This window comes from Nelusetta ayraudi, unplaced genomic scaffold (assembly GCF_046127955.1).
Source record: "Nelusetta ayraudi isolate G7.1 ecotype Tasmania unplaced genomic scaffold, CSIRO-AGI_Nayr_v1 ptg000028l, whole genome shotgun sequence".
Lineage (NCBI taxonomy): Eukaryota > Metazoa > Chordata > Actinopteri > Tetraodontiformes > Monacanthidae > Nelusetta > Nelusetta ayraudi.
In genome coordinates this window covers 2,437,501-2,458,783 of record NW_027466078.1, presented here as the reverse complement: position 1 = coordinate 2,458,783, position 21,283 = coordinate 2,437,501, and the positions used below count along the sequence as shown (strand labels likewise).

Genomic DNA, 21,283 nt, shown 5'->3' with positions numbered 1-21,283 from the left:
TGTCACCAGGGAGGCTCCGTAGATAGTTAAGTTCTGATCAATCAATCAATCAATTCATATTTATATCCATCTATCTAACTATCTATCGATCAATCTTGAATCACTTTTTACAGATCTTTCATCTCCACGGTCCTGTTTTGATCAATTTAATTGTAACTTTAGCACTTTAGCACACAAAAGATGTGTGTGTGTGTGTGTGTGTGTGAAAGCTGGCCTCAGGACCTGCACTACAGCCGAGGCGGTTGGAGGCTCCGCCCACTGACCTCGTCCGCATTCACACCTCCTTCCTGCAAAGTGTCAGCTGTGTGTGCGTGTGTGTGTGTGTGTGCACGCGCCTGTTTGCCCTCCTGCCTCGTCCTCAGACACTCCTGCTTGTCTCCATGCTGTGTCGTGTTGTTTTGTCATTGTTGTGTCGTGTTTTTGTTGTTGCCAACAGTGTTGTGTTGTATTTTCTTCTCTCCCATACGCCGCTGAGCCACAGCTGCTTGTCACGTGACCAAGCCGCCGGTGTGACTGGGAGGCGGGGTCACTCTCAGCTCTCTAGCAGCAGCAGGTCGTCCCTATTTCAGCCACCAGAGGGACTAACGACGTGCCTTCAGCTGACAAATTGAAACGTGAAGATGAAGCTGCTGGAGGATGGAAGGAGACACACCTGATGAATATTCATCAGTCATGTTGAGAGGAGACACACTGAGCGTGAGCAGGCATCATTAGGATACCAGGGGGCGCTAATCACCACCCGCCAATCATTTCCAGGCCTGGCCCTCGGGGAGTACGTTCAGACTGGGCACGTGGGGAGGTTGGAGGAGCTCCCAGGGTTCCTGAACCTGCTGAAGGTCCTAATCACACCAAAGAGTCCAACTGGTCCGAGGAGCTGAAAAGACCTTCAAGTTAGAGTCAGAGAATCAGAGTCAGTCAGAGAGTCCTGGGATCAAAATCAGAGGCCCTGTTTGCACTTGGTCACTTGCAACTGTTTTTGGGGATTGTATCACGAAGTACGCATCTTGAAGCATCTGTTCGCACATAGCATTAAACATGCGTCACTTTTTAACCACTAGGGGCAGTAAAGCGCAAAACTACGGCTAGTTTCACCTGAAAACGAATAAGAATCCGCATCCTTGAAGTGCGCATTTTGAAAGGAAGTTGCGTCATAGCACTGCACGAAGGCTTGTCCCAATTCCCAAGGGTGCTTAGGATGCTCAAAATGCGTACTCGGAAATACGCACTCGTTTTAGCCGATTCCAAGGATGCACCGCTACTATCCTTCGCATACTTATGTATCCCATGATGCTTTGCGTGCTGCTGCAAAGCATCGTGAGATCTTGGGAAGTCAGCTGAAATTAGCGGCATGTACTGGTAAAGATACTTCATATAAATTTAAGTATTGAAATTTCACATAAAATATGCAGTTTTAATATCGGGTTTTTATTTATTTGAATATTGAACGACATCGTTAGATGGCGAACCAATGGTTAGCTTGATTTGCTATAAAAACGTCACTTCCGGGGTTGGCTAGCAGGAGGGAAGTGATGCAACGAGGAAATACGCCAAAGGTTAGACCGTCCCGTGTGGTTACGGGGAGGCGGGGTTTGGTCCGTCCTTCTAGGCTGGGTCCTCGAAGAATGCTTCCTTCAGACGGAGGACACTCGGTCTGAAGGGTGCAGAACCTGAATTGAGGCACAGCTCAAGTCACTCGTTTTAATGCTACTGCAGCTCGTCCGTATTATCGGAAGTCGTGGACAAAGCCGGTTAATGGTGTTAGAGCGCCGACTAAAGAGAAGAGCAGCATGGAGAAGAAAGAGGGCTGCAGCATTTGTCTCTGCTGTGATAGTCGCGGAACCAGAAAGATGCGTATGGATCCGAACGAGGAGTAACGACTTGGTTGGACAGAGTGGTGATGACTTCATTTTCGGCTCAACAGTGGCTGGCAAATTTTCGGATGCAACGTCGCACATTTAATCTCATACGTGGGAAACTGCGACCGCTGCTCCACTGACAAAATACGCTAATGCGGAATGAACTTTACTAGCATCCTAATAAAAGAGTCCAAAAAATGATTTGTTTTCGCTTCTTGTGTGTAACTTTATAACGACGATGGCGGGAGGTGGGGCGCCGACCAAGTACGTACGCAGGAGAGGCGAGTGGAGTAGGCGGTCTTTAATGTGGACTGAGATTGCATTCGGTTCACACGTCCGTGAGGAATGCTATGCTATGCGAAGCGTCGAAACCACCTTCCCGAGATGGTTTGAGTGATCGGATGACGATACGGATTTGGACTGTTTCCACTCGATTACTTCGTGTGATTTTTGCCGATCGGAACACGAAAAACACTTGAAATGACCAAGTGCAAACAGGGCCAAACAGAGAGTCTGAGAGCCAGAATCAGAGTCTGAGTAAAATAATCAGAGTCATTAAAGTTAAAGAGTCAGTCAAAGAATCTGAGTCCGAACTAGAGTCAGTGAGTACTTTAAAAGAGAACCAAATCAAAGTCAGTCCCAAGTAAACAAGTGATGTCATGGAAAGTCTTGAAATAGATAGAAAAGAACCAAAGGTTCAATAAAAAAAAAAAAAAAAAAAAAAGACTGTATGTACAATATCAACGATTCATGACTGAGTCATCTCCTCTCAACACACACACACACACACACACACACACACACACACACACACACACACACACACACACACACACACACAGACAGCTCTCCAGCAGAAGATTTAGCTGGACGGTCCCTGGAGAACTTCCCTGTCTCCCCTCCAGGTTGCTCGTCAAGACAGACTCGCTCATGCTAGGTCAGACTCGTTCAGTCTCGTGCTGAAAACTCCCGTCGGGAGGAAGTTGAGGAGGAAGTTTTTTTTTTCTTTCATACATACAGATGACATGATTACTGGCTTAATCCAAATTGCAACAGGCTTCTCCTCGGGCCTGTGACGTCAAATGCTCGCGCGCCGCCACCGAGGGAGACGCACAAAACCGCGCCAGCGGTGTCTCGACGCGCATAGATCCGCCGCGTTCGCGCGCCTCCACCACGCACCGTCCCGTCCCGCTGCTGCGTGAAGCACCGCTGGACCCCGCAGGCGGCACCTCCTCCTATCCCCGCTGCTGCTGCTGCACCACCTGCTGCTCTTCCTTTCGCCCCCCCCGAAGGTCTCGTGGGGCTTAGGACTCTCGGTCACCATTCCGTCCCAACGGAAGCCGGACTACCTCGCGCTCGCGTCCCGGACCCTGCGGAGGAAGAGGAGCGTGGCCGTGGCAGTCGGAGTAGTCATGGTCCTGGCGCTGATCGTGGCCATCCCGCTGCTGGTGCGGAGTTCCGGGACCGAGGCGCACTACGAGATGATGGGCACCTGCCGGATGATCTGCGACCCATACGGCGCCGCCAAGCCGAGCGCAACGGCGCTGGAGGTGCTGCAGGATCTGGGCGCCGTCCCCGTCGCGTCCCCGACCCTGGTCCAGGGCACCAAGGGAGAGACGGGCAGGCCGGGGAAGCCCGGACCCAGGGGGCCGCCGGGCGAGCCGGGACCACCCGGTCCGAGGGGTCCCCCGGGGGGAAGGGGGGACTCTGGGCGGACCGGACACCCGGTGGTGGCTGCGGCGGCGGCGGACACGGCTCGGGACGACACCGGCACCGGCGGGGAGGAGCCGCCGCACGGCTCTGTCCTGGGCGGCGCCAAGATCGCCTTCTACGTGGGTCTGAAGAACCCGCACGAGGGCTACGAGGTGCTGCGGTTCGACGACATCGTGACCAATCTGGGGAACCACTACGACCCGAGCACCGGCAAGTTCACCTGCCAAGTGTCCGGTATCTACTACTTCACCTACCACGTGTTGATGCGCGGCGGCGACGGGACCAGTATGTGGGCCGACCTGTGCAAGAACGGGCAGGTAGGACCGTGTTATCAGTTGTTCTCTACGGAAGCGTATTGCTGCCACCCTGGAAAAAAAAAAAAAAAAACAGGGCTCAGTACCACGTTTTTACGTGATTGTTTCACGTTTTTACGTGATAATTTTCACGTTATAACGTGAAAATTAGGATGCAGTTGAGATGGTGGAACTTGTACCCATGGAGCCTTCTGTGTCCCTCCAGCTGATCAATGAGAAAACGACGCAACTTCAATCGGGTCGGATTCATTCTTCCTACGATACAATCCCATACTGTTGGATTTTGTATGTTCTCGTATTATTTTGTTTTATGATTTTATTTTGAAGTTAATCAGCCAGTGGGGGTCACATGATCCACTCACGCCAATAAGGTGTATTAGCGCGTTTTGTTGTTCTCTGTTGTATTATGGGATGTTCCCATACCGTGAAAGAAGAGCTCTGCCCACGAAAGTTTTCATGTGATATATCTAAAAAAGAGAAGTTATTAAAGAAAGAAACGGTATCAAGTATTTCCCGCCAACTATGGACGAGCTGCGAGTTCCAACACATACATCTCAAAATCCTCCTCAAAGTACGCAAACTTATGTTAATTTCATCGATGGTGCTTAATAAATTGAAGATCTCAACCATGCCTCAAACCAAGTTTAAAATACAGTTTAATCGACTCATGCAGACGAGACATGGTGCCTCTGTTTGCCTCACTCCATTTAGTTTACATTCATTATGAAATTAATGAAATGATCACGTAAAAACGCGAACTTTTACGTTAAAATGTGATAGTTTCACGTACTAACGTGATACTGAGCCCTGTTTTTTTTTTTCTAGGGTGGCAGCAATGTGCTTCCGTACTACATCATGCCTATACGAGATAATAAACGTGTGGCGTAAAAACGCGAACATTTTTACGTTAAAACGTGACAGTTTCGCGTTTTAACGTGATGCTTTTTTTTTTACATTAAAACGTAAAAAATTATCACGTAAAAACGTGAAAGTATCACGTTATAATGTCATTCTGAGCCCCGTTTTTTTGTTTTTTTTTTTCTTGGGTGGCAGCATTGCGCTTCCGTAGTTCTCAATTGTGGCAGAATAATTGAAGTTCTTTTTGCTCTCAGATTTCTGCAGTCAAACACTCTTCATTTAAAAATGCAGTCGTTCTGCTGCTTTCTTTAGTTAATCCTGTTTTTGTGTTGTTGTTGATTTTTTTTTTTCTATTTCAACAATTAGGACGAGCATAAAACCATCCAAACCACTTGAAATGAGATTTAGCCCAGCTCAGAGTTCTAATGTAGTTTGAGGGTTCGACTCCCTGCTTGGCTCAGCGGCAGGACTCTGGTCCCAGCTGGTCCTGCTGCTGGCCAGTCTCCTGTGGGGGGGAAGAGCCAACTGTGCAGAACAGATTTGCCTCCCAGGAGACATGCAGCCACGAGCAGCTCGTTAATCTGATTTTAATCTGATATTCTGTCAAATGGCTGCGTAGAGTTTTAGACTATTTGACAGAAACCCTCCCGAAGGGTCGACTGTCTGTGGGTTAAAGCTGTTTCTGCTGTGACCCGTGGCAGGTCCGGGCCAGCGCCATCGCCCAGGACGCCGACCAGAACTACGACTACGCCAGCAACAGCGTGGTCCTGCACCTGGACTCTGGGGACGAGATCTATGTCAAGCTGGACGGCGGCAAGGCCCATGGAGGAAACAACAACAAGTACAGCACTTTCTCCGGCTTCCTGCTCTACCCAGACTGACCCGGAACCAATGACTCCCAAACCACTGAGGCAAGCCCAGACTGACCTGAAACCACTGACCACTAAACGACTGATCCCAGAACCAATGACACAGCCCAGACTGACCTGGAACGACTGACCTTGGACCACTGATCCAGAACCACTGACCACAGAACCACTGATCTCGGAGCTACTGACCACAGAACCACTGACTCAGAACTATTAATCCAGAACCACTGATCACTGATACAGACCCACTGACTTTCTCCCGCTGCCCTGGAACCACTGACCCAGCCCAGACTGACCGGGAACCATTGACCCGGCACCTCTCAACCTGGCCCTACTGACCCGGAACCACTGACATCGGAACCAAACACTCGGCCCAGACTGACTCTGAAACAAATGATCCGGCCCCGCTGACCCAGCACCACTTAGCAGTGTTCCGGAAACTCTGACCCGCAACCTCTGACCCGGCACCAACAGACGAACCGGCGAAGGGAACAATCTGCTCTCCACACGTTAATCTGGATTATTAATCTCTCCAGTGGGACATTATCAACCTCAACCCGTCTGACTCTCACCAACCCATCATTGTCCCGCCCACCCGCTCCGGACTCTGTGATCCGGATCCGTGACAGAGCGGCTGACACTCAGACTGCAGGTCTTGACCTGGAGTCCTGCCCGAGTTTACACTGGACCTTGTTGTGTTTGTGATGCCTGCATGTTGTCCTCACTGCTGACACGTCACACACAGCAGCTGTCTGAGGAGCAGAACCAGGACCAGGACCAGGACCAGGACCGGACCAGAAGCTGTCCGGAAGGGATGTCAACTAGTGGAGCTCAGAGAAACACAAACTGCTTATTCAACATCTCTCTCTCTCTCTCTCTCTCTCTCTCTTTCACACACACACACACACACACACACACACACACACACACACACACACACACACACACACAGAGTTACTGGTGCAGAAGCTGCATTTAAGAGACGTAGTATCTTAGGTGTCATGTTAGCTAGCTAGCCAGTGTCAGCCTCAAGTTGTCAGTCGTCCTGCTGGAATCTGAAAGAATAAAAAAAGAAATTGGCTCCTCCCACAAGCTTCCTGTCTCTGAACACTCCTCAAGAAAGATGCTAACGTAATACTACGCTACTGCTGTGTGGGGGTGCTTCCATCGTCTGTTCCAGTGTCAAGTGATGCTCTGTTCTGCACGAAACGTATATTATATAGATATCATATATAAACACACACACACTGCCGCTACGTATGTATTGCACTGATGTATTTATGCTACGCTAACTGTCCAGCTATGCTAACTGTCCACCAAGTGGTGCAACAATGTCTGGATGTGTTTTGTTTCTGTCATTTGCTCGTTTCAATAAATGACAAAGTTTTTCCTACGAGGCTGCTGGAGTCAATGTGCGCAAGGAGGCCGAGCCCAAGCCCATTTCTTGAATCTCCGAGGCTGAATGAAAAAAAAAAAAAAAAACATGCACGATTGAGTATTTACTTCCTGTTTGGTGGCGTTAGTTAGCATCCCCAGCTAGCAAGAAGATCCAAACTGACTTTGTTTTTGTTAAGCTAAAAGAAAAAAACAATTGCTAAACAACAAATGTTGGTTTGGTTGCTGTGGTCAATCAATCAATCGATCAATCAATCAGCTCTGATTTATAAAGCGCTACATCACATACAGCCAGTAGGTGTCAGCAGATGTAGAACAAACTGGGTTTCAGGCTCAGAGGTGATGTTGGATGTTGTGTTGTCTGCTGCTCCTCCTACAGTACATCGCTGCTCCTCCTCCAGCACTCACTCCGCATACTACAAATAGTATAATTTGTCTATAAAACTGTTGTAAGTACACCTCTGCGTAGCATTGATTCCTTATTAACGTTAAAGAAAAAAAAAAGAAAAAAAAGAAGAATGAAATATAGATCAACTTACAACAAATAACTTTATTAACATGGTTCGTTCGTCTGTTACAGAAACCGTGCATCATTTTCAACAGAAAAGTGCGTAATTTTGCCTGAAATAATAATAATAATAAAAAAGATTTAAACTACACAATGACATTTTTGACCGCCTGATTGAATTATTTAAAGCTAAAAAATAAAATAAAATGAAAATCAATAGATAATAATAACTTCAAATTGAGCAGCAACAACTCATATAACTCTTACAGACAGCAGTGCTGTCTGTAAGTGACAACCATAATAATCTATTTGGCTTCATGCTGTCCGCTGTCAATGGTTTTAGACGGAGGAAATACAGTCCACACGTCTCCTACCGTAGTCACAGTGGACAGGCCAAGTTCTACATACGCTCCGTCATGGGTGGAGTTCCTGTGCTATGGACCTCAGCAGGTCATGTGACCAGTCCAACCCTCTCAACTCGTCCACCCGTTTATCGGGTGTGTTGTTTTTTTTTCAAACTCTCGATTACAATCAGTCGCTGCCTGGTCGGCCCCGCCCCCTTCTCTACCCACAGCGCCCCTCTCCCTCCCTCCCTCCCCCTCTCTCTCTCTCTCTCTCTCTCTCTCTCGCTCTCTCTCTCTCCATTTCTCTCTTTCTCTCTTTCTCTCAGTCTTCAGCTCTTTCTTACACCTCTCTCACTTTCATTTTCTACCACTCTCTCTCTCTCTCTCTCACTGCCTGCTCGCCAAAAGAGAGTCAACAGGTTTTTTTTTGTTTTTTTTTACGGCGCCGGAGCCAAATATCAAAGTGCCAGCTGGGGGAGATAAAAAAAAGACAATTTGTGGGCGGAGCCCTGGGGCCCTGGAGCCGCCAGGTGCCTCCGGCTTTATGTGAGTGACACCTGAACCTCCGAGAAGCAGGCGCCGCCGCCACCGCAATAAAACAAGACGCTCACTGTCACCTCAACTCGCGCCGGGCTGCGGGGCTGCTAACTCCTCCTGACAGCAGGGGTGCACATTAAAATAGAAAGCACGTGTGTGTGTGTGTGTGTGTGTGTGTGTGTGTGTGTGTGTGTGTCCAGTCCAAGGCCATGTCATCACAGTGAAGCTTCTTCAGGAAAACAGGTAGCAGCCCAGATAGCCTAGACCAGAACTTGTTCCCCTGGGTGACCAGTTGCTTCAGTCCAAGAAGAATTTTGCTGAGCTAAAAAAAAAGCAAAAAAAAAAAAAAAAAAGCCAGAAGAGTAAAAAAAAAACAAACAACAAACAAAACACTTGATTCAACTGTTGTGCTGTGTTTTTTCCCCCACTGGTTTTTATTGCCAGGCTAGCCTGCTAACTAGCCACCCGTACCAGGGCCAATACGACTCACAGGATGCAAACTGTCAATATTGAAGCCTGCCTGCTTTTTAAAATAAATAATAAATAAAAGACTGATGTGGATAAGAACACAACTTGTTATGAGTCAAAAAGCAAACAAAACACTTGATTCGACCGTTGCATTGTGATTCTCCGCAGTAAGCTTGTTGCTAACTGGTAGCAGTAGTTTTCAAGCCCCAACCGTCTTTTAAAGCATTAAACACCAAAACAACAACAACAACAAAAAGCTGATGTGAACAACAGCACGGCTACTATAAGCCATTCGCTTCGGAGCTCAATGATGCAACATACAGCAACAAGCCTGAGAGGGCAGGCGGTTGGCACTGTTAAGGCCCCTCCCTCCTCTGTCCCTCTGAACTGTGACATTCTGGTGAACTTCAAGACTCTCTGAGGCGGCTGCTGTTGCCTGCTGGGAAGTGGAGTCCTAACATGTCCCTCACAGTGTACCCACCCACAGACAGCTCTGCCCCCTAAAGTTCTGCAGAGGTACTTTCAGTGGTGTGGTCGTTTTTGACTTGTTTTTCTATCACCGCTGACCAGTCAGGTCACGTGACTTTCTCCCATCTTCTTCAGGCCGTGTGTGACTTCCTGGTCTAGACTGACACCCGCGGGAGGGGGCAGGGAGTTCTGGGGGGGGGGGTATGGGAGTCACGTGTTTCCTGTGCCACATCGCCAAGAGGACAACGCATCACTCTCTGTCTTTTACAAGGAAGGCGGCTTACGCCACACGCTAACACGCTAACACGCCTGACCTTAACTGTTTTCACCGGCTCACGTTGGCTCCACCCCTCTGATGCTGAGGCGCCGCTCACCGTTTTTAGGAAGCTGCTGCAGGCAGTCTGACGGCGCCGCCGCTGCCACAGCTGAGCCCCGCCCCCCCCCGGGCCGCATCTATATTTAAAGTTGGCACCCCTTCCTTTCCACTTCTCCCTCTCCCTCCCCCTGGGAGAGGCCTCGTCACTGTTGTTCTTCTCTTTCTGCGCCCAGCAGCCATCACTGAAGGGCTGTTTAAGGAAGGACAAGTGGCTCCGCCCCCCGAGGCGATGTGTTTCGATACCCTTGTCAAGCTACTACAGTGGGAGGAAAGACATGATCCCATTTTTTTTCTTGTTTTGAGCCAGCCAGGCATCAGCTTCACTCGGCCGGCTGTGACCTGATTGGACCTGGCTACTCGTCGCGGCCACATGATGGCTGGAGTTCAGCACATCACCAGCCAGGGGCTGAGCTATAGCGAAAGAACCCAAGACGATCCCGGTGGCCATGGAGATGGACCTGGACCTCTTAGGGCGTTTTTCCATAGGCTTGCTAGGTGCTAGCTCGGTACGGTACAGCTCGGTGATCAGGCATTTCCACAGGCGCCAACATGGTTCCAAGGGTTATGATTTTGGTAGCTGCTGCGTTGGGGAGACAAGCGTGTTGAGCCGAGACCATAAGGGTGACGAGGCAACGTGCAGGGCACTGATTGGGTAAGAGTTTTGACGAAAGCCAAAGGGAGTCTTTTTTAAATGCCCCGCGTGTGGATTTTTACATTTTCACATATTAAAAACTGAAATGCTTTTGAAACTGTACCATGGGCGAACGAAGAACTACAGACATTTCTGTTCTCCGTGGCCGAAGAAAAAGCTCAAAGAGAGCTGGACGGACGGAGTGACACGCAATGAAACGGTCGGAGTGGAACGGAGAGGTTTGTTCAGCCTAATTCTTGTCTAATAATAAAGGACTGTGAGACTCAGGTGATCGTTTCAGCTTCTACATTTTCACTGCTAGGACAGTGTTTTGACACAAGTCAACAGTATGAAACAAAATCATTCTAAGTTCTACAAGTAAATCCAATTGTTTCGGGGACACGGGAGGCACAAAAACATCCAAGGACCTTCGGTTCGCCTTGCGGCCGTGACTCCGCCCACGCTCAGGTACAGGTACGATGGAAATGTGTTCCAACCGCGCTGTACCGTACCGTGATGGGCTGGCAAAAGCTGGAAAAGCGCCCTTAGTGGGTGGAGTTGGGGCTACATCCTGGCCAGTCTCTGCCCCCCCACACTGACACCTCGCTGCGCCATCACGCTGAGACGGAGTTTGATGAAAAGTGGTCATGGCGGAACAAAGGAGACCTCCTGGACGCCACCGTGCATATTTAGCTCACTGCTCGTCTCCTCGGGATGAAAAATAATCCACTGTCGTCTAAAAATAAACGGCCCAGAATGTCTCACCGTCAACATCTGGTAATGGACGCTGTCACTGCGATGGATGGAGGGTAGGGGGGAGGCCGCCGTCGAGTCTTTGTGCAAACAAATGTTAAGCTTCTTAGCGTGTTTACTCGTTAGCGGCTCTGTTTGCTCCTCCGTTCACAGCCGCATACCTCCACTCATATCTCACGCCGCTTCCTCCAGGCGTTCCTCTTGAGGTCAGAGGTCAGATACACTCATGGTGCGTTCCATTAAGGCCCCAGGGCTCGATAAAATGGGAGATGACGGTACGTGACGATGTGATGACGTGACGACGTGATGACGGTGTCGGTGAGTAAAGAAGTCGATCCAGTTCGCTATGAATTTCGGCGGCAAGGAAACACAGAGGAGGAAACCACTAGCGCTGCTGTTATCTACCGGTGCCATTAGTACCTGACCTGTTAGCTAAACGAGCCTTTAGCTACCATAGATAGCCCTTAGATGCCGCAGCCCTTAGCTACCTGAGCAATTAGCTACTTGAGCTGGTGACTTTATCTGGCAGCGGTGTTAGCCACTGAAGGTGTTGGCTTTACCTAGCAGTGCCGTTAGCCACTGGAGCTGGTGACTTTACGTAGCAGCGCTGTACCTGCGTTTCTGCGGCTGCTAGCATAAAATCTATCACATGTCAGTTTTTATCAGTTTAAATCCGAACTTTTGACCCGAGGCTGCAGAGGAAACAACATCAGCCGTTTTTTTTCCTTCTCCTGTGGATTTTCATTGCCACAGCTTTATTTCCTTTTTAAGACTGCGGCTCTCCAGCGAGGTGAATCTAATTCTGCCCCTTCAAAGCGCCTCCTCTCACTGCCAGTAAATAAAGACTGATGATTTACACGGCATATTAAAGGACACATTTCCATTCCTCCGCCGTCGCTCCTTCTCCTCGTGGCCTCCTCGCTGACCCCTGTTGGACGTCACATTTGCCGCCGGCTGCGGGCTGAGCGAGACGTATGCACTCGGCCTGAGTTATGTTCTCCGTCCCTGTGGCTGATTTCGAGGCGGGGCCTCGTGAATCAGCGCTAACAGGCCACTCGTCCTCACACGTGTCACTTCTCTATTCATGGCGGCCGTTTGAAATGAGGCCGCGATGCTGAGAGCCGGAGATCCATCAACTGCGGGGCGACAACGGCGTGCGAGCGAGTGAGCGGCGGGGCCCCCTGGTGAACTGTGGCTAATCTCAACGCTAAGAAGCTTCTGTTGCGGACGGCCCCGGGGGGGGGGGCAGGGGGGCAGCAGAATGTCAGAGAGATGTTGGAAAAAGCGCTCACTGAACGGCGAGATGAGTGATGGTCCAGCAGTGGAAGGGAGGTGGAGGAGCCTCTTTCTTCCCTCCTGTTCATGTACAAGCAGGTTAGCTTTAGCTTTGGTTAGCGCCCCCTGCTGTCTCTCATCTGCTAAAACATTGTTAAATATTGTGGAAGACGAAAAGGTTATCTCATCATCTGGCAATTAAACCATTACCTGGTGGTGAACTTCCACTGAAAGCAGAGACTCCACTGCCACTACCAGCCACCAGGGGGCCACAAGGGGTCCACAGGGGGGCCACAAGGGGAACACCAGGGGCTCACTAGGGGGACACTGGGAGGACTTTGGCTCTGTCAGAAACAAGGCTGGAAGTGAGGCTGAGGATGGTTATGTGACCATCAGTGGAGGTAGCTAACTGTTACTGGAGCTAATGAGCTACCATTACCAGGCGAGGCACAGGAAAGGGAGGGTCTTAGCCTCATTAATATCGAGATTCAGCCACTGACCTGCAATTAAGACAGGATAATGACACTGCACACACACACACACACACACACACACACACACACACACACACTGGCCCCTGCTGCTGTTTGCCTGCCCTTTAGCGACACCGCTAGCTGGTCTGTATACCAATGAGGTGGCAATGCCCCTCCTGCTGGGTGGCACCCAGAGGTTAGCAGCTGCATAGCGGCGAATGGAAGATGAGGATGTCTAATGAGCTGCGGGAAGTGCTCATGATGAGCCGAGTTCAGGGGCGGACAGATGGGGGCACTGTGGGGTCATGCAGCGGTGGGAGGGTCCCCGGCTAAATGACTTGCAGCTGACGGCACCAGTTTGCTAAAAAAAAAAAACAACAACAACAAAAACCACTTTGTTGTTGTTCAAGCTGTACAGTCGGTCATGCAGGGGACTATTTCCAATGGCGGAGTGATTTTGCACATCATTTCTTGATGACTGATACTGTCAAAACTTACAAATAACGTTTTAATAAGTTCACCAAAACTACACTCTGTGAGCTTAAACTCTTGACCAAACTTATCCAAAAAACTACTCATTGTTGCAGGTTTGAATGAGACCAACGAGATGACAATGAATGAAACAAACTATTCAACTATTAAATTATCAAAAAATTGAACATGTTGGCAGAGATGAAGCCACATTATTTACATTATAAATTGCAGATAATTCGGCAACTAAATCTTTGTCTTCTGCGGCCATAGTGGGTTCGTTGCGGCGGCAAACAGAGAGGTTGAGATCAGTCCGCTAGGCCTCAGTGGTTATCCAATCACAGGACGCGTACGTGTGAAGTTCAGCGTAAAGCCAGCGAGCTGGCCTTGGCATTGCAGACTCGAGATCTGATTGGCTCCCGCAACTGACGGTGGTGCGTTCACTTACTGCGGACAAACCTTACAACACCAGCGAGCTGACATATGATTGGAAAAAACCTTTACCGTGATATACAACAATGGAAGCAACGCAACCAAGTGGAGGTAACGTGACGTGAAAAAACACAACTTTGTAGAATAACTTTATTATCATTTCATGGGAACATTTACTTTTCTTAGTATACAGTTTACGGTGAGAGTCAGACAGCATCAGGTATTTAGCGGCAGGTGGCGGCAGTTAGCATCAGTTAGCAGCAGGTAGTGTCAGTTAAAATCAGTTAGCAGCAGGTAGCGTCACTTAGCATCAGAGTCAACTGCAGTAAGCAACGGTTAGCCTTACTTAGCAGCAGAAGTTTGATGGTGTGGAAAAGCTTTCACTCCTGGATGAGTGATGGATGACGTTACCAACGTGGCGGATCCCTGCAGCCAGGGGGCGAGGCTCTGGCTTGTCATGACAGATGATTGGCCGTCAGGGGGGGGGGGGGGGGGGGGAGGTTCTCACATCCAGAAATTGACGCCTGCCAAGTCCTGATCCGTGGATCACTTGTGACTTTACACCTCCTGCACCTGTGTGATGGTGTCTCCTGCGTCACCTGACCTCCACCTTTCCCTCTTGACCTCCAGGTCCAGGTGCTGAAACACCAGCTGACAGAAGAGGGCGTCGTCCTGCGTGGCCGTCAGTCAGGAGTGGACAGGTGTTGGAGGGGAGTGAGAGTAGGGGTGTGGGGTTCCCCACGGTCACTCAGAGGACTCGCTGATGCGCCGCTCATGAATATCCGGCTAAACGGAGGTGAGGAGGCCAGCAGGGGGCGCCCTCATTACCCATCAGCCCCTGCTCCTTCCCATCATTCATTATTTATCCCTGTCATCCCCCAATTACACAGGGGTACACTGACCCTCGTAGGTGGGGGGGCGGGGTGTGTGTGTGTGTGTGTGGGGGGGGGTGGGTGGGTGGTGAGACAGTAGCTGTGACGCCCCCTACTGTCTGTTTGCAGCAGGATGAGGCTGCTGCATGACAATGAGCTCACCATCCTCTCAGTGATAGGGGGCGGAGAGGCGTGAGGGGGAGGGGTGAGGCAGGGGATGGATTGGCTGTGAATCAATTGCACCCCCCCCCCCACCCCCACCCCCACCTCTTCCCAAAATGAAACGGCCAGCGCGGCGGCAGCTCATCAGTCACAGCAGACGGCCGCGATTAAAAGCTGCGTTTCATTTTTCCCCCCATTGGAGGAGATTAATCTGATTAATCTTTGATCTTGTCCTCTGCCTCCTCTGGCAAGAACGTTGAATCACAGAAACCTGGACGGAGAATCTCATCAGCAGGAGAATAAATCTGTCCCATTAAAACCAGTCATGGACTCGCACAGAGGACCTGGAAGCTGTCCGTACGTGTGTGCGCGCGCGTGTGTGTGTGTGTGTGTTTGGCTCAAGAGGTCAGAAACTTCCTGTTGAGTGATTTTTGGATGCTTCTTGTGCCACCAACCTTCATCCCTGTGGAACTTTTCCTCTTGACAGCTGATTGGACGCTGAGCTGCTGTCAGACATTATCGGGGCCGGTCAGCAGCCAATCAGAAGTCATTGCGACAGGAGGCTGAGCTCCTTCAGCACGTTTGTGTGGATAAATGTGACTCCACAGTGTCCCCGGAGGCCAGCTGAGGACCTGCACCCTTTGACCCCACTACCTGCACAGGAAGTGAGTTCAGGGGCAGATCTGGACCAGACCGGGTCTATGTTTTAGAACTTGAACCCATAGCTGTTCCAGAACTGCAGGTGGTCTGACCAGAACCTGTTGGTCAGTCCAGAACCAGGTAGGACAGAAAAAGAGTTGTGAGATTGGACAGAAAGATACGAGAAAGGAAAAAAAAACTCGTGACAATTTTGTGTGAAAAGGCCACAAATTTAGTCCAGCAACGGAGACCTAAGATCCGAAAGCCGTTTTATTTCACATGACCACTGTTTCAACATGTTGAAGCTCATCTTCTGCTGTGCGCAGTTTTCAACAAGCCTCCTGGACTTGGAACAAAAAGGTAGTGTGTCCTCGGCGGCGGGGGGCGGTGGAGGGGGAAAAGGGGGCGTCGTCCTAGGCACACTTCACGCCGACGTCCTCACTGTGGCCGCAGTTGTGGACGCCCAATCCGCTATGCGGGCAGTCGAACACGTTTGTCTCCCTGCCGACGCACTTCAGGTCATTCAGCCAGATCTTCCCTGTCCCTGCAGCCAGGGGGCAACGTGGAGCCATTAGCCAGGCGCCCCGCGGTGGAGCCACAACGGGGTTCACAGAATTCAGTTAAAAATTAAAAATTCAATGAGTGAAAATTATTGGCGATGAAACCAAATCAAAAGTCTAGAAGGCCCCCTGCTGGCTACTGGGCGCATCCTCCCTTCCTCCCACTCTTAGGCGATCGCGAGCATTGCCCGTCAAATCAACCGTTAGCTATGTTCTGGAAGTGGTGGTGCGCTGGCGGTCTCTCACCTGCGGGGGCAGTGTAGGAAGTGGTGGCGACGGTGTAGCCCAGCATGCGGCAGACCACCCGGGCGTCAGTCATGTCAAAGTTGTCGTCGCACACGGTTCCCCACTGGTCCTGGTTCTTGACCTCCACCCGACCCCGGGTCGGCCCAGGGACCAGTCGCACGTTGACTGGTGGGCCCACATTTTATTGATTGATTAATTGATTGATCTGTTCATTTAAATGCCATCCACTGTGACTGGTGCCCAACCCTCATCAGGTTTATTTGACGCTGACTAATAAAATTAGTCAAATAATAAATATTCCCATAATTACATTCATGATATTCACGAGAACACAGAACATAGCAAAACATAACACAACCTCAAAACTAAAAATAGGGACACATATAAATAAAAATGGTGTGTCATGTACCAGCAGGCCTTTTCTATAAGTTTAGCAAAAGATAAAACATCATTTTTTAAAAATCTATCAAAAAGAAAATTCCTTAAATCACAACATAAAGAACAGTTAAAAATGAATCTTTCACCAACCTGGAGGTCAAAGAGTGCAAATTATTTTGGAGCATTATAAGCAAGTAAAAAAAGAACTCGTGCTTTTTTCAAATTTCACCACCTTTAGAACTCCGAAGTCCAGTAATATTTCCTCTACAGCGCTGACTTTGTGTTTGCCCTTTCTCTCTGAAACTAGATGGCACTGTTACTATTTGGCCTACAGAATAAGAAGAGCAGGATGTCACGTGGAACCAATGACTCACTTGTGAATCTTTGAAAAATAAAAGCAGAAATTTTTCTTCCCCAATCGCCAAATTTCAAGGAGAAGTGAAATTGTTAGAAGTGACTGTACTGTCGTCATGTCTGGGCAGGGTTGGCTAGCTAGCGTTAGCCCTGTCGCTCGCATGAGCAATACCGCTAACATTAGCCAAAGCCTCCCTAGGAAGCAGTTGGAAGCTGCTGTTTGGTGGACTCAGTCACCAAAAGCACACCAAAAGCAAATTGGTGGGCACGGTCTTACCCTCTCCACTTCCTGACACTCCTTTGGGTCCTGGGGGTCCAGGAAGACCTGAGGACCAAAGATGACAAAAGCTGTTAGTGATTTGGAGATTTGGAATAAATTTGAAAATGATTGTGACCGAAGATTCCGGGGCAACCAGGCTCACCTTGAGTCCCGTTGAATCCCGGAAGACCATCAGGACCTGCGGACCAACAAGCAAGAGGGGTCAGATCAAACAGTGGCCACGGTCCCGGCCACCCTGTCCTGAACTGACAGAAAGGAAGGGGTATGGCTTATGATGAGCAATATTGATACTATGTGACAGCACCTTGAGCTCCTATTGGACCGTGATCTCCAGGCATTCCGTTAGATCCTACATCTCCAGGAGTACCCGGCAGACCAGGAGGTCCTGGAAGAAGCAGAACCATCCAATTAATCAACAAAGGAAGGGGGAGAAAAAACTAATGAGGTCATATCAAAGGTCAGGTGACCCCCCTCAGGTACCTTCAACTCCGACGCTTCCCTGGTCTCCTTTCTCTCCAGGAAGACCTGCAGCCAAAAGACAAGACCACCTGGTCACCACAGGTACCACACACAGGAACAAGTCAAAGAGGAGGTCAGACCCTCACCATGGAGCCCAAGGTCTCCTTTCTCTCCCTTGGCTCCTGGTCCTTGATCACCAGGGGGCCCTGCTGATCCCGGCGGTCCTTCACGCGCACAGACACACAGAGTGGAGAAACATTAGCAGGAATTCAGAGAGTGGATCAGCGATTTTCCAGGAGCATGAACTGAAACTCCTTTCATAAGATGAAATCAAATTTTTCTTTTCAAGCTGCTGATGTGAAACCAAAAACCAAGAGGCCAGGCTGGTGCTACCGCCGCCGTCCATCGTCTAAAATGAGGAACATTTTACTGCTCGGGGTGAAACGTATTCCTCATCTGGATATAATGAGAATCTGGTTCAGTTCCAAGAAAATGAACACAAGAGGAGCAGAAAGCGAGAGCCTCCCCACCAGGAACCTCCTGCATGAACCTTCTGTTGGAACCTTTATCATAAAACTCCTGCTAGAACCTCTACCAGGAAGCTGCACCAGAACCCTCCAACTGGAACCTTCACCAGGAATTCTCTGCGGGAACCTTCACCAGGAATTCTCTGCGGGAACCTTCACCAGGAACCTTCACCAGGAACCAGAGTTTCTGTCCTGTCCCTTTACTTTTCCTCCACTTTGAACAAAGTGCTAGCTGAAAAATTCAGCCCTCTGTGATGTCAGACAGGGTGCCTCACAGATCAGTGAGCACACCCTCAGCCCAGTGTTAGCCCCGCCCCTCAGCATCAGTTTGTTTTCCAACTTCCAATGGCGTGGAAGGTCGAGCGCAGCATCAAGTTTTAGGCATTTCGAAGAGTTCTGAAGATTTAAGCAACAACAAAAATAACAACAACAACAATACCACTGAGGAAAATAATAATAATAAAAAAAACTCTGACCAACTGCTCCAGGTCCTCCAGGTTCTCCTGGGGCTCCTGGGTCTCCTTTCAGCCCTGGCGGTCCTTTAGTACCATCGTCCCCTGAGAAGACAGACCAGGAGTGGATGGAGCAGGTGAGGGTCAAAGTCAGGTTCAGAGGTCAGAGCCTGAAGGTCATCATCACTCTGTTTTCTATCAGCAGACTGGATCCTGATGCAGATCTCTCTCTCTCTCTCACACACACACACACACACACACACACACACACACACACACACACACACACACACACACCAAGTATGTGTGCGTGTATGTATGTGTGTCCAAACCATCAATCAGCTGTTTTTCATCAGCCACCCCAACGACAGCAGCAGCAGCAGCAGCAGCAGCCCCAAAATCACCGGTGTGGGGGTGGGAGGCAACTGTCTGCAGCGGATGAGGGAGAGAGAGAGAGAGAGAGAGACAGAGAGACAGAGAGAGTCACAGTGACACACTCACCTTTCCGCCCAGGTGTACCAGGCATTCCTGGAGACCCGGCTCTACCTGGTGGACCTAGGAGGAAAAGAAAAAAAGGCAAAATCAATGGGACAAGTCAAAGGTCAATGAGTGCGCCCACCAAATCAGCAACTCTTGAATTCTGACAGTTGTCAACAAAAAGGATTCACGTGAATCTTTATTGATGACATAATCGACCCTAACAGAGATGGCTGGAGGCCAGTTAGCTAGCTAGCTAGCTAGCTGCCTTCGACGAGTGCAAGGGTCGGCAAACCGTGGCCCTGGAGCTGCATGCGGCTCTTCTGCGCTTCAACAGTGGCTCCCTTTAGCATTGAAAAAAATTAAAAATAAAACTCACAACCTAATAAAACGGAAATACATTTTAGCCATTTTCATGGCCCTGTTTACAAGAAGACTTTTTGTTTTTAAACCGAGCGTGTTAAGAAAAGCATTTGAAAAACATGAGATTACACGTCTCCAAAAATATCCGCATGTACACAGAAACGCTGGAAAGAACTTACGCCAGGCCATGTTTGGCGCTGTGGTTTTACTCCCTGAAGGCGGAAGAAGAAGAAGAAGACCAGGAGCCCAGTGTATTTACAGTAGTAGCAGCTCGCTAACATAGCACGTCGAAGATGGCAAAGAACGCACGCAAAAAAAAAATTTGTTGTGGATAAACAACCAATTTGAAATTCTGCTTCGAGTTACATAAGCCCCTGCTCCACTGGCCAAAAAACATGATGTCCTGCTGATAATCGGCATTTGGTGGCAGTGGAGCAGGCTCACGGAGCTGCGCTGTTCCACGACATAACGGGTCAAACAACCCGGCAAGCGACCCGGGTAATAATCGGCTCCGATCGGCACTGCACCGATAGGCTTGCGATGGAATTGGGACACCTGCGACATCACCACCTTTTTTACCTGCCACACGGGATGACGTTGAGCGTAACAAGTCATATATATGTTGTGCAAATAGCCGCGGAACGATTCTAGAGCCAAAAGTGAATTCTGTAGCACTTCATCTAAGCGATCTCAGCGCGATGATGTCAGCAGACGAGCAGCGCTGAACGCTTTCAGCGCTGCTGGGGGGCAGCTTCCCGACGGGGGTGACACCCCGCTGGGTTTGGTCCGCGGACGAAATGCCGATCGATTGCGTGACGTCCCGTGTCCAAAAAACATGATGACAACGCGCTGATTTTAGTAGAGAAGAGGCTTTACTTAATGTCACCTTTACGTCGTATCGACAAAGGTTTTTGCGCTAATGATATGCAGACGCAAAAACGCCCAGAAATGTGGCACCCAATGAGTCAGAAGCGCAAATTGCGCTCTAGTAACCCTGTCGCACCCTAGATCGTCAGATATGGTAAGGTTGGTACAAACGCCAATCACCCGATGTTTAAATTCCAACGGGGTACTTTATTTTCATTGCTGTCAAATAACATGCGAATTGGCTTTCTCTCCGGTCTCTCACCTGTGGGGGGCGGTGTAAGAACGCCAAGAAAGAGACAGTTGCAAAGGTCAAAATGGCTCTTTGAGTGGTAAAGGTTGCTGACCCATGAACTAATGCTAGCCAGAGTTAGCTACACTGTCGCCAGCCTTTTGTCAATAAGGAAGATTCATCTAAATCTTTATTGAGCAGCAACAACACTAACAGAGACAGCTGGAGGCCAGTTAGCTAGCTAGCTACCAACTTCTTTTGCTACCCAGAATTAGGTATGCTGTTGCCGGACTGTTTCCAGACACGTTCAGGTACAGTGAGAAAGAAAAGACTCATTCAGCTGACCTGATTAGAGTCATGTGACCGTCCACATTACAGAAGAAGCCTTCAGTGTCGCTAGCCAGAGCTAGCCAGAACTACAGCTAACTTCCAATTTTTCTAAGATGAGTTACTGCAAATGTTCTGTCTGTGCTCAACAAATGATGATGATAATGTTAATGATGATGATGATGATGATGATGATGATGAGGAGGAGTAGGAGGAGGAGGAGGAGGAGGAGAACAATGGTTTTCGGCTAGCCATTAGCTGCTAGCTGGACCTCTAACCCTACCTTCTTTACCGCCACCAAAGTTAGTTAGTTTGTCCTCCAGCCTGTAGGTACTGCTGTTGAGCTGCTT

The 21,283-nt window shown here is 49.4% G+C and overlaps 2 protein-coding genes across 2 annotated transcripts in view; one reads left to right on the top strand and one right to left on the bottom strand.

Annotated features, from left to right (window-relative positions):
* Nucleotides 1-3,135: 3,135 nt before the first annotated feature.
* On the top strand, nt 3,136-6,998 carry c1ql2 (complement component 1, q subcomponent-like 2). The gene is made up of 2 exons (XM_076030419.1): nt 3,136-3,886; nt 5,443-6,998. Exons 1-2 carry the CDS (start codon nt 3,269-3,271, stop codon nt 5,620-5,622), a joined length of 798 nt encoding a protein of 265 aa, XP_075886534.1. The 5' UTR covers nt 3,136-3,268; the 3' UTR covers nt 5,623-6,998.
* An 8,668-nt stretch (nt 6,999-15,666) lies between these two features.
* The window catches only part of marco (macrophage receptor with collagenous structure), a 7,682-nt gene continuing 2,065 nt past the window's right edge, over nt 15,667-21,283 (bottom strand). Inside the window, exons 4-13 of the mRNA XM_076030652.1 lie at nt 21,217-21,283; nt 19,172-19,225; nt 18,695-18,775; nt 17,838-17,915; nt 17,713-17,757; nt 17,537-17,617; nt 17,375-17,410; nt 17,230-17,277; nt 16,221-16,385; nt 15,667-15,958 (exon numbers count right to left, since the gene is read on the bottom strand). The exon at nt 21,217-21,283 is cut by the window's right edge and continues 54 nt beyond it. Of these exons, the coding sequence (XP_075886767.1) occupies nt 15,828-15,958; nt 16,221-16,385; nt 17,230-17,277; nt 17,375-17,410; nt 17,537-17,617; nt 17,713-17,757; nt 17,838-17,915; nt 18,695-18,775; nt 19,172-19,225; nt 21,217-21,283 (786 nt within the window). The 3' untranslated portion in view covers nt 15,667-15,827. The remainder of the gene's footprint in view (nt 15,959-16,220; nt 16,386-17,229; nt 17,278-17,374; nt 17,411-17,536; nt 17,618-17,712; nt 17,758-17,837; nt 17,916-18,694; nt 18,776-19,171; nt 19,226-21,216) is intronic.

What these genes read in the sequence shown, in the direction of transcription:
- c1ql2 (XM_076030419.1), top strand. Translation starts at nt 3,269, where the DNA reads ATGGTCCTGGCGCTGATCGTGGCCATCCCGCTGCTGGTGCGGAGTTCC. An exon ending in ACCTGTGCAAGAACGGGCAG is followed by an intron (nt 3,887 to 5,442) that starts GTAGGACCGTGT and finishes GACCCGTGGCAG; the next exon opens with GTCCGGGCCAGCGCCATCGC.